General features: G+C 39.3%; 1 protein-coding gene across 2 annotated transcripts in view; it reads left to right on the forward strand.

Moving 5' to 3' along the window:
- Positions 1 to 9,011: 9,011 nt before the first annotated feature.
- The window catches only part of EIF2AK4 (eukaryotic translation initiation factor 2 alpha kinase 4), a 96,780-nt gene continuing 92,230 nt past the window's right edge, over positions 9,012 to 13,561 (forward strand). For both annotated transcript variants that reach the window (XM_057721640.1, XM_057721641.1), the window contains exon 1: positions 9,012 to 9,214. In XM_057721640.1, the coding sequence (XP_057577623.1) occupies positions 9,071 to 9,214 (144 nt within the window). In that variant the 5' untranslated portion in view covers positions 9,012 to 9,070. The remainder of the gene's footprint in view (positions 9,215 to 13,561) is intronic.

The raw sequence follows: 13,561 nt of genomic DNA on the forward strand, positions 1-13,561 counted from the left end.
TTTCAGAAGTCACAGAACATCACTTCCACTGTACCCTATTTGTTGAAACAGTCAAAAGCCGCCACATGTTAAGAGGAGAGGAGGGCACACCTCTCAATGGAGGGAGTGTGCATCACATTGTAAGAAGAGCACATGGAATGAGAGAGATTGTTGCAGTCATTTAAGGAAAATATAATCTGCCAAAAGATTACATTATATAAAAGGAATCTGGATTCCTTTTGTCAAAAAAAATCCTTCCAAATGTCCTGTTTTAGATACTTTTTTCTGGAGTGAAACCTGAAGAGGTAGAAAACCACATAAATTAATTACAATCCTCTTCAGTTACTTACCATGTACAGGTATTCTGGGTTATGAGGTAGCCAATAGTAACACCTGGCAGCAAACTGGCACAGACATAGCTGAAGGCAGGTGATTAGGACCACCAGCCTACACATTTATGTTATCCAAAACTTTCTGGAGCTACACTGAAAGGAGATTATAGAAAATAGAATAAAAAAATAGGCAACCTCTGGCTTTTAGATAATGCTTAGTAATTTTTCCCATAATGAATAGTGTAAGAAGGCATTCTCCCAACTTAAAAACACTTTGTGTTCCCAAAGTTTTAGTTAGTTGTGTAGCACTCAGGATCCATTTCCCTATGGAAATAATAAACAGGATGATAGGATTCCTAGGCAGAGTGAGGGCAAAAAGAAGGAGAGGCTCTGGAGATTAGGGACTCCCAGGGAGGTCCTACTCAGTCAGTAGTCTACTTAGCTCTCCAAAGGTCTACTTTCTTCCGTCTTCACAGAGTTTAAAAGAATTACTCTTCTCCTTGTGGCAGTAGTCCACTCATTTGGAATACAGAAATGTGGAATAGAACAGATTCTCACAGGTTTCTCCAATCACCTGTTCCTTAATCATATACCTCCTGGGATTTGCTTAGGGATTTTACCTCTTATAACCCTGGGAAAATAGGTATGATGGTTAATTTAATGTGTCAGCTTGACAGGGGCCTGGTTGCCCAGATATTTAGCCAAACATTATTCTGAGTGTGTTTATGAGGCAATTTCTGGATGAGATTAACATTTGAATCTACAGACTGAGTAAAGGGATTGCCCTCCTTAGTGTGGGTGGGCCTCCTCTAATCAGTTGAAGATTTGGCTAGAACATGAAAGCTGAGTAAGAGAGGATTCCCTCTGTCTGACAGTCTTCGAGCTGGTATATAAGTTTTTCTCTGCCTTCTGACTTGAAACATTGGCTTTTCTGAGTCTTAAGCCTGGTGGCTTTCAGACTGGAATGACACCATCAGTTCTCTTGGTCCCCAGGCCTTTAGACTGGGGACTAGAACGATACCATCGACAATCATGGGTCTCTAGCTTGCCGTCTGCAGATCTTGGGACTTGGCCTCCATAACTGCATGAGCCAGTTCCCTATGATAAATCTCTGTGGTAATTTTTGAAAGCTTATTTCCTTCTGTTTTGTTTTTTTTTTTAAGTATTTATTTTTAATTTTTGGCTGTGTCAGGTCTTAGTTACAGCACACGGGCTTCTGTCTAGTTGTAGCACACGGGCTTAGTTGCCCTCCAGCGTGTGGGATCTTAGCTCCCTGACCACGTCCCCTGCATTGGAAGGAGGATTCTTAACCACTGGACCACCAGGGAAGTCCTGCCATCTCTGTTTTTTTGCTCATATTCCTGTGGTGTAGTGATAGGTAAAATTTGCTCATAGGTGGTAATAACAAGTCTTTCCATACCTATAGAATGAAACAGGGTCCATTTATGTTCAAAAAAATTCCTGGATTCCAACTTTATTGGGCATTTATTGAAGAGCAGGAAGGGACTTGGGTAGGGGGAAGAAGAGATGGAATAGGACTTGGGATAATTGCAAAGGCTAAGGGGAAGGTTGGGGGAAGTGAGGAGGAGCCTATGGGTTTATTTCCCCTTCCTTCTTCCTTTTCATCGAGTGTTTCTTCCTCCTCCCTCCTGTGCCCCCCAACACTACACTCCCACATGTCCCTACATCTCACTAAAGATGGAGAGAAGAAAAAAGCTGGGAGTATTTTGTGTCAGTAAGCCCAAGCAGCAGCGTGCTGAGAAAAGAGGGATACTTACGGCCTGTGGCTACCCATCTGGAATAAATAGTTCCACTTCCAAACGGCTATTTCTATACCTATATAAAAGACATAGGCAATGCAGGTTATTATGTAAACATTACTAGTGTTCAGTGGTAGCTCATTCTCCTCTTCTTTCAGGCAATGGAAGACTATTTTTCTCAGCTGCCCTTGCAAATTGGCAGGGTCATATGATTATAATGACTAGTGATATGTGAGCAGAAGTGATGAAGCATTTCTGAGCCACGTCAGTGAAAAGCTGGTTGTGAAGTCTCTGTGCTGCCCTGCCATTGTGATTGTGGAAGGGGACTTGTGTTGAACAGGAAGAGCTGAAATATTGAAGCAGCCTGTGTTTCTGAGTCACCATATTGGCCGGGGGGGGGGGGGGGGGGGGGCATATTGCAGATGTCCAGGACACCCACCCAGACATAACACCAAATTTTATATAAGCAAGAAATAAATATTTATTATACTAAACAACCAAGCTTTTTGGAGCTGCTCCTTATCACAGCATAACCCAGCCTATCCTGACAGATAGAGTCATGGAAACTGGGGCCTGCATATTTAAGAGAGCACAGACTTTATTTTATTTCCTGGATATGGAAGGTAATGAGTCAGGACTTTAAAAAAATCTGTGTATTTTGGTGGCAATAAGGATATCCTAGGTCCTTGTAAAATGAAAGTGGTAGCTGATAATAAAGCCTCTGGGCATCTTTGAATTGAACTATTGTATTTTTCAAATCCAAAAACATACTGGTCTCTGACAGATGTATTTAATTTAAATAGCTTTTGGTGGGGAGTGCTTAAGCTTAGCACACTCAGATTGTCTTTTTACACAGGCAAACCTACCAACTCCCTCAGGATAAAGAGTCTAGTAGCAGGGGGTAGCATCATGTTGGTGTTAGTTGGACCTGGGTTTGAATGCCTGCTCCATTTCCACTTGTGACACTGGGCAGTTACAGGACCTCTCTAAGCTCAGTTTCCTCCTCTACCAGATAGGGATAAAAATGCCTGTTCTGCAAGGCTGTTTAGAGGACAATAAAATACCAAGTTAATGAAAACATCAGTACCTGGCATATCATAGGAAATCAATAAAGCTGAACTATAAAACTGATTCCTGTTTGTTGATGCTTAAAGACAACAAATATCAAAATGGAAAAAAATCATCTTTCAACATTTTAAAGAATTCTATCTTTGCAGATATAAATAAAACACTGCCTAACAAGTTCTGTATTTCAAAAAACGGAAGAACCACTTACTTTGCAATTAACAAAGGACAAAATGGCTTTTGGAGAAATTTTGCTTGAAGATTTAGAAGTCCAGAATTTAGCCTTTACACTATTGGGCTAAATACATTTAGTTCATGGTTCTTATTTTGGGGTGTGTTAAATTACCATCAAAGCAATTATCTGTTTAAAAAAAACTAATACTAATAATTTACTAATTATATTTACTAATACTAATAATTTGCACTTTCCAAATTATCTCAATTAACTAGACTGGGAAATGGTTTTTAACAGATATGAATCTATGAGTATAAATCCTAATGTAGTTTCCCAACTTGTAATAGTCTTTGCACCTATAAATTGCTATTAAATTCATCAAGAATATCTGAAAGGTGAGAGATTGAATATCCCTTCCCCCAGAAAGCCTCAATAATTTCACACACACACACACAGAGACACATGCACACACACATATACACTTAGTGATTATAAAGCAACCTAACTTTTTAATAGCAAGTATGCCCAAACTAAAATATCCATGAATATTATCACCTTTAAAGGAGTCACCTTGGGAAGCTGTTTAACTGTTGAAGAATAACATGATTTCTCAACACTTTGTTGGGACTCTCTTTTACAATTAATTTCTGAAGCTGAATATTCTTTCCTATATCATAAGAGGAAACATTCTTTCGCTGATGGTAACAAATATGTCCTTTAAGAATAAATTTGAACTTTTTGAAAGAGCCAAAAGCTACCTAGGGCCAATTCTGGTGAATTAAGTGATTAATACAGTATCTTCTTTGCTAAAAGATGAGATATGACTATAAAATACTACGACTCATAGTCTGATTTGGAAGTAATGGCACAGCTTTGTAATAAAAATATATACTTATTCCAGAATTTAAAGGACAAGATTCATATGGGTATATAACTATGTAAATGCATACAAATACCCACAAAGTGATACAAAAAAAAAAAGCAACTTTTATTTCATACTTTCTTAAGCAGCAGGAGCCACATTGCCTTTTCTACTCCTGCCAGGCCACAGAGAGCTATAAGAACAGTTAAGTGCTTTCACTTCCTACAAGGAGAGGGGAAAGAGGGCAGGGCCAAAAAAGTATTCAAAGAAGTAATGGCTGAAAATTTCCCATATCTGGCAAAAATCATACACCTACAGATTCAAGAAGCTGAGTGAGCTCTAAATAAGATAAAACCAAATAAATCTATACCAAGACATATCGTAATCAAACTTCTGGACACTAAGACAAAGAAAAAAAAATCTTTAAAAGTAGCCATAGAGAAATGCCACTTTACCCACGGGGGAAAACAATGTGAATGATAGCAGAGATTCTAACTGAAACCACATAGGCCAGGAAGAAGTGGCAGAACATTCTTACGTGCTGAAAGAAAAGAATCGCTGACCTCAAATTTCACACCAGTGAAACTATCCTTCAGGAATGAAAGGGACTGTAGTTTTAAAATCTGGGGACAATGACCAACAGTCTGGGAGTTTTTCTTTGGGAATTTGAGGGTAAACAGCAAGACCAGGAGCAGGGAGGGCACGGGGAAGTAGAGTCTGTTCCTTAGAGGACTGATCTAAGGGTTTAGGGAGGCCTGGAGAATAAGGAAATCTTGGAGTGTCCTGACAAATTGTTTGTGAACCCGAGTTAAATAAAAACACTCTTTCCAGGCTGGATGCTCCAAGAGTTTAGAGGTTATCTGCTGGAAGCCAGTCAAGGACCAGTCTTCACTTTCAAGCCTGCTGAGTTATATCATGTAGGGCAACCAAATGCAATGTGTGGACCTTGTTTGGATCGTAATATAAACAAAGCACTGTAAAACAAAACAAAAACAACAACCTTTTCCTTTTAACAGATTATTAGAGTATAATTGACATAAAATAAATTGCATATATTGTACAGTTTGATCAGTTTTGATATATGCAAACACCTGTAAAACTATCACCACAATCAAGATAATGAACCCATCCCTCCTGAGAGTTTCTTCTTGTCCTTCTGGAACCCCTCCCTGCGACACATCTCTGTCATCCTGACCCTAGGCAATCACTTATCTTCTTTCTATTACTAAGTTTGTATTTTTAGAATTTTATATAAATGGATTCACACAGCATGTACTCTTTTGTCTGGCTTCTCTTATAATTATTTTGAGATTCATCCATGTTATTACTATATACATAGCATATTTCTTTTTATTGCTGAAGACTGTTCCATTGATTGTATTGATACATCTCAATTTGTTTTTACCTCAGTTTGTCCATCACTTTTTGATAAGCATTTGGGTTGTTTTCAGTTTGGCAATTAGGGGACTACACACATTCATTTACAAGTCTATTTATGGACATATGCTATCATTTCTCTTGGGCAAATAAATACCTGCAGTGAATAGCTGTGTCATATGGTAGGTATATGTTTACCTTTTTAACTAAAACTCATGATAGGCCTAACTGTAAAACCAAAAACTATATAACTTCTGGATGAAAACATGGAGGAAAATCTTTGTGACTTGAGTTAGGCAAAAATTTCTTGGATAGGATGACAAAACACGATTCATAAAAGATAAAAACTGATAAAGCGAACTCCCTCAAAAGTAAGAACTATGCTCTTTGTAAAACACTGTTAAGAGAATGAAAAGGCAAGCCACAGGCTGAGAAAATCTTTGCAAATTACATATCTGATAAAGGACTTCTCAAAGCTCAATGATAATAAAAGAACAAACAACCCAATTTTTAAAAAGAGCAAAGGATATGAATAGACAAGAGATATATGAATGACAAATAAGCAAATGAAAAGCTGATCAACATTATTAATCATTAGGAAAATGTAAATTAAGGCACAATGAGTGCTACTATACACCAGTTACAATGTTTAAAATTTAAAATATTCACAATAACAATTACTGACAGAGATACAGAGTAACTAGAACTCTCCTAAACTGGTGGTAATACAATATTGTACAACCCTTTGGAAAACAGTTTGCAGGGGGTTTTGTTGCTGTGAAATTTTGACTTTGAAATAATTTCAAACTTACATAAAATTTATAAGAATTATCCAAAGAACCCTCATATATCCTTCACCTAAATCCCCCAATGGTCAACATTTATGTTTGACTTATCATACCTCTCTTTCTTTTCTGAATCACTTGGGAGCTAATTGTATATGTAATACCCTATTACCCCTTACATTTTTTTTTTCTCCCAATTCATCCCACCCCAACCACCCCACCCCGCCCCTGCTTTCCCAGCTTGGTGTCTATATATTTGTTCTCTACACCTGTGTCTCTATTTCTGCCTTGCAAATGGGTTGATTTGTATCATTTTTCTGTATTACGCATATATGCGTTACTATACAATATTTGTTTTTCTCTTTCTGACTTAACTTCACCCTGTATGACAGTCTCCAGGGCCATCCATGTCTCTACAAATATCCCAATTTCATTCCGTTTTATGCCTAATATTCCACTGTATATATGTACCACATCTTCTTTATCCATTCATCTGTTGATGGACATTTAGGTTGCTCCCATGACCTGGCTATTGTAAACAGTGCTGCAATGAACATTGGGGTGCCTGTGTCTTTTTGAATTATGGTTTTCTCTGGGTATATGCCCAGTAGTGGGATTGCTGGGTCATATGGTAATTCTATTTTTAGTTTTTCAAGGAACCTCCATACTGTTCTCCATACCCCTTATGTTTTGAGTGGAAATTTCCTAATAACAAGGACACTTTCTATTGACCACAGTACAACCATTAAAGTCAGAAAATTAACACTGATATAATACTGCTGTCTAATCGACAAGACCCCTTCAAATTTTGCTGATTGTTTTGATTATATCCTTTATAGGTCCAGCATCCACTACAGATTCTAATTTTATACAGATGGAGAATTTTGAATGTAAATTGGGTATTCAGTAATGTTAAGCAATTGTTATATTTTAAAGCTATAAGGACAGTATTATGTTATGTTCGTAAAATGTCCTTATCTGTTAGAGATCTGTACTTAAGTGTTTACAGAAAGAATGATATGATGCCTGAGATTTTCTTTAAGATTCACTCCTCGGGAGCTGTGTATGTGTTGGGGGCGGGGAGAGGGGAGAAATGAAATAAGATTGGCAAGATATCTAAATTTGTTGAAGCTGCGTGATGAGTACTGGGGGGTTATTGTAATATTTCCCCTACCTTTAATGTATGTGTGAAAATTTCCCATAACTAGAGTATTTTAATTAAAAAAATGGAGAAATGGAAGGATTTTTAAGGATTGGAGTAATATGATAGTATTTTTTATTTAGACACATTACTCTGACTACAATAGGAAGAATGGCTTCAAGTGGGGCAAGAATGAAAGCAGTGATTAGTTTCCCAGCTGTTGAAGTCATCCAGGGAAGAGATGATGGTGGCCAGAATCAAGTTAGTGGCAGTGGGATGAAGTGGATGAATGGAAGAAATGGTTAAGTATCTGGATGTGAGAGATGAGAGAGAGGGAATCCATGATTACTCTTAGTTGGCTTGGGCCAATGGGGAATGGGGGGTGCCATTTACCTAGACAGGCATCACTGAAAAAAGAACAGGTCCCCAGTGGAGGGAAGGAGATGGTTTGAAGAGGCCTAGGGTCAAACTAGTGCCTTTGTGTTATCTGGCCACAATTGAGTAAGATACTTGAATAATTATTACTTAACAAACAGTATAGGGGTACAGAAGGAAATGTCACTTAAACTTAACTTGAGAGGACTTCTGTGGCAGTCCAGTGGTTAAGACTTAGCCTTCCAATGCAGGGGGTGTGGGTTCAATTCCTGGTTGGGAAGCTAAGATCCCACATGCCTCTCGGCCAAAAAATAGAAGCAATACGGCAACAAATTCAATAAAAACTTTAAAAAAAACCCTGAGGTAATATAATTATGCTGAATCAACATGCAGCATTAGGATTCAATTGAAGATGAAACCCAATGACAATGTCTGGGTAGACAGATTATTTTATAAACTTGAAAAATTACGGTTGGCGACAGGATATAACAGAAAGACCCAAATTCACATTAAGTAAACTGGGCACACAACATAATTCTCTTCATGGGAATGTTGTTCATAAGATGCCTGAGAGGAAAGACATTTTTCAGTTGAAACTGCATGGTGGTACTATTGATCCCTAGGGTGGACATGTAGGGACAGAAGGCTTAAGGTGAGTCAAAGCGGCTGGAAACAGCCATCCAAGTCTGCCCTTGACAGTTTCGTCTCCTACCCATGCCAGAGTGAAGGAGTTCCAGCAGGCACTTCTATTAAAGAGACTTACTTCGTGAAAACCGTACCCTTTGGCGTTAACATTCCATTCTGATTGATGTGATCTCCCACGCTCCTGCAGGTTCCTCCGCTCAGGTTCCCCCAGCAGAATGTGAGCCAAACCTTTCCCCAGCCTCGCTCCCATGCCCCAGCCGTTCGTGCGCTAACAGCGCTCGGGACGCAGGGTCTCGTCCAAGAGCCCGCCGAAGGCGTGGAGCTACTGCTGGGATCCCGCCGCCGGCGCGGAGCCCCACCCAACCCTGACCCCGCCCCGGCGGGGCTCCCCGCCCACACGCCCACTCCCAGCAAGGAGCTCCGGCTGCAATCCGCCCCCTAAGGGCGGAGCCCCATCCTATCCCGGACCTCGCCTCCGGCTTGGAGCCCCGCCCACAGACCCGCCTCCAGAGCGGCGCCCGCCTGGGGCCCACCCGCCACCGCCAGGCCGCACTGTCTTGCCCACGGCGCTGCTATGGCTGGGGGCCGCGGGGCCCCCGGGCGTGGCAGGGACGAGCCGCCGGAGAGCTACCCGCAGCGACAGGACCACGAGCTGCAGGCTCTGGAGGCCATCTACGGCGCCGACTTCCAGGACCTGCGGCCGCACGCGCGCGGACGGGTAGGAACTTGGCTTGTCTGGTCTGGGCAGGCGTGCTGCGGCCCAACCTCCCCTGGCGCGATCCACCACCGCCAGGCCCTCCCGGCCCTGCTGGCGCCGAACCGCCGACCCTCCTTAGGATTCTGGAGTCCTTTCATGCCTCGCGATCCACCCACGCTCACTTTTTGTCCTCGCACCCGCAGTCTCTCGGCGGGTCTCCAGAACCCCCACCTGGGCCGAATTCTCTTACAGCCTTTTCCCCAAGTCGGCTTCTGTTGTACCTGGCTCTGCGTCTTATTCCCACTGACATACCATAACATCCCTGCCTCCTCACTGTCTTGTCTTTTTTCCTCCCTGACAGCCCTTGAGTTTGATACAACAGCGCATTCATAGCGACCCATTGCAACTTTGTTTGGAAACGATTTGGGGGCTCTTGCATAGATGTTACTGATGCTCTCAATCAGAAGTCTCACCCTCCAGTATGTGTTCGAAACTATTACCCGTATAATCCCACTGTACTCCTCAGGCATCCTCACTGTGCTGTGTGGCGTGGAAGAACTTGCTGTACCTTTCTCCACGGTTCTCAGAGACTATGGAATACATTCTCATTAGCTGTAATGGAGAGGGAGTGTGCTGAGTCCAGATCTTTTAAAATGGCATTTAGCTTAAAATATTATTTTCCTTTTTTATCTGGAAGTACGTTAAGGCATATTATAAGCTGCTGATACTGACAGTTTTTCCCTCATCCTTGAAGAACTATCTACCAAACTATTATCTTTATAGTGTTATTTAAAAAGTAGTACCTTTCTTCATCTGCGTTTAACTCTGGCATTTGACAACATGTGCCTTATCAGCACATCCAGGATTTTCTCAAGAAATAGGATCTTCTGGAGCTGTTAGGGCAAAACATTTTCCTTCTCACCCAATGTTTTCCTTCCTTCATTAACTATTTACTGTTCTAGGTATTGGGAATACAGTCACGCACAAACCAAACCCAAACCCCTTTCCCTCAGGGAGCTTACTTTTCTAGTGCTTAATTTCAAGAGTTATTTTTAACCTGAAATGGTTAAAAATGTAAATATTCCCCTTATAAGGGCTTATAATAAAATCACATAACTTTCTGGTGATCTGGTAACTTCTCTGTTCCCAAACACTGAGAACCAGGAAGTAGGCTCATGAAGCCAAAATACATGTTACAAAGTGTACATTGGGACTCAATACAAAGCTCCGAACGAAGACTTCCTTCAGAGACAGTGTATTTACTTTACACAGCTTAATTATCTGGTCCTAAGGCTGCAAGAAAACAGAAAAGAAAAAGCAACTGCTGTAGGTAGGGATATTGATAATCTCAGAATTTATAGCTGGTGGTCTTTAGCAAGATCGTAAACAACATCAAAAACTGTAATAGGCAGGTAGAAGAATTCAGATAGCTGTATGTACCCTGCGGTATGCGGGCAAATAGGCTTAACACTTTGCTAGGCCCCACAGGCAAATAATTGGTGGTCATAAGGGTAAATAAGAATGTAGTCATTCAACATGGAGAACAGACTTGTGGTTGCCAAGGGGGTGGGAGGGAATGGGGGAGGGATGGACTGGGAATTTGGGATTAGTAGATGCAAACCATTACATATAGAATGGATAAACAAGGTCCTACTGTGTATACAGCACAGGGAACTATATTCAATATCCTGGGATAAGCCATAATGGAAAAGAATATAAAAAAGAATGTATATATGTGTATAACTGAGTCAGTTTGCTGTACAGAAGAAATTAACACAACGATGTAAATCAGCTATACTTCAGTTTTTTAAAAAAGTGAAAAAAAGTTAAAAGTTGTATTTGTCATTCAACAAGTACTTACTACTTGCAAGTCTTTAGGGAAAGGTTACGCAAGTCCACAGTCCTTTATGCAAAACCGTGAGGCCTGTTAGGTTTCAGAATTCAAAAGTGTTTATGTTCATGGCCACATGTGCACATTCCATACTTACCTAATACCTCACTCAGTGTCTGGAGCAGCATCCAGAATCAAACACAATGAAATGTGTGAATATTCAAATATTCACACTCAGTGGGATGGATGAAGACTGTTAATAGCCTCATGCAGTTCAGGCCAAATTTGCTGCCAATAAAGTCAGCCCAGAATTATTGACCTGAGTAAACTGTAGGTTTTTTAAACATCTGAGTTTTTTAAACTTCTTTTTGGGAGATGTGTTATAATGTAGATTTTGGTTTCATAGTGTATATAGATCATTTATAAATAACTAAACATTTTGAGAGTACTTGCTGAAATTCATTTTACATACTCAAGTTCGGACACTGCTAGTTTAAAATATAATTTCCTCTAGAGTTATAAATTTATTGTTAACTTAATTATCTTGGCTAATTTTCTGCCAGCCAAAGGTCTGCTCACTTATACTTTGATGGCTATTGCAAACCTCCCTCCTAAAGCCTTGCTTCTGTCTCTGGGCCCACAAGTAGTGTATGAGTGCTTCTTTTCCTACATCTTCACCAACATTGGAGATATCATGCTTTTTCATCTTTGCCAGTAGATAGATTTATAACTTCTTTAGTTATAAATTATGAGGACCACCTTTGTCTGTAAGCCATGGATTTTTTTCTGTGAACTGTTCAGTATTGTTTGGTTTATTTTTACACTCTGTGGTCTATTTTCTTATTCATTTCTTGGTGCTATTTGTATGTTAATTTATATGTTAAGAAAATTAGTAGTTTTGGTCATATATTGCATGTATTTTTCCTTAATTAACTATTATGAATTTTGATATTTAGGTAATTTATGCAATTTTTAAAAACTTTAATATAGTCAAAATGACCTTTTTTAAAATTGTTGTTACATAGTCCCTGTGGTTTGTTTTTTTCCCTGCTCCCGTGTTCCAAAAAATGAAATCTTCAAGGCTTCCTTTTAATTCTTTCATGACTTTGTTTTTAAATTTCCATCAAATAAATATAGAACCAGCTTTTTTTTTTTTTTTTTAAAGTTCTTAACTCTGTCTGAGTATGAATCTAGGCTCCCCACTTTCACCCCTAACCAGCCCGTTAGACTAACACAGATGATTTTTCTCAGTCTTTTCCACTAATTTGAAATGCCACGTTTGCATTATATGAGAGTAGGTTGGCTTCATAAGGATAGAGTCTCTATATTGGTTCACACCTATGTGCCTACTGGCTGGTAAAAAGCTCTCAAGCTTTTTTTATTGATTGATATAATTCCCAACTGTGTTTGGGTCTATTTCTTGACTCTCTCTTCTATCCCAGTAATCTATTTAGGTACTGTGACCATATTGCTTTCATTACTGTAGATTTATAACTAGCTTTAGTATTTAGTGTGGTCATCATTTACAGAATATTCCTGACTAGTTTTACTTTGGTTTTTCCATATGAACTTTAGAGTCAACTTGCCTGGTTAAAAAGTTATACTGGCCTTTTTCCTGGAATAACATTACTTGTATTTCATTTGAGGATAATTCAGATTTGAATATTTTAATGCTTGTTTAAAATGGAGTCATTTGAACTTGGTGTACCCCCCAAAAAAATAATAAATAAAAAAAAATGGAGTCATAATTATTGAACTTTAAGGAATCTAGCTATTTGTTGTTTTTTTAATTCTTATCAGTTTGACAGCTAGGCAAATACTTGATAACAGAAGGTGAATGAATGAACTTGGTGATTTTTACAAGGTCAGTTACAGAAAAGTATTCATTTTTAGAAAAGGAAATATGAAGGGAAGTCAGCAATTAAGGCATTTGACGTAAAATCTAATTTCCATTTTCTGAGCTTTTACTATCATCTTTTTTTCTCTTTTTTTGGCATCTTCACAGACTTAAAACCAAAAACTTGCCCAGATTATCTGTCTTGCACACGTTACTTTATTTCTAGATTTCTTATTTTTTCACACAGACTAGTTCCTTCCCCACATTACAGGATATGAGAATGGAAGCCAGTAAGAAACAAGAGGCTATGCTGAGCCCACTCTTGCCATCAAAATTTAAGGGGCTGTGATGAGCAGACTCTAGGTAACAATTCTGGACCACACACCTGAAAGTGGTTTGAATCATGTAACTTTTCTTAATATGCTTGTGGTTAAAAACCCATAACATAAAATATACTAGCTTAACCACTTCTAAGCATATAGTTCAATAGTGTTAAGTATAGTTACATGGTTGTATGATGGAAAATTGTGTTAGTATTTCTTTTAATTGACGTATAGTTGATTTACAGTGCTGTGCTAATCTCTGCTGTACAGAAAAGTGACTCAGTTTTACACAGATACATTCTTTTTTTAATGTTCTTTTCCATTATGGTTTATCCTAGGAGAATGGATATAGTTCCCTGTGCTATACAGTATGACCT

Source organism: Hippopotamus amphibius, chromosome 2 (assembly GCF_030028045.1).
Source record: "Hippopotamus amphibius kiboko isolate mHipAmp2 chromosome 2, mHipAmp2.hap2, whole genome shotgun sequence".
NCBI lineage: Eukaryota > Metazoa > Chordata > Mammalia > Artiodactyla > Hippopotamidae > Hippopotamus > Hippopotamus amphibius.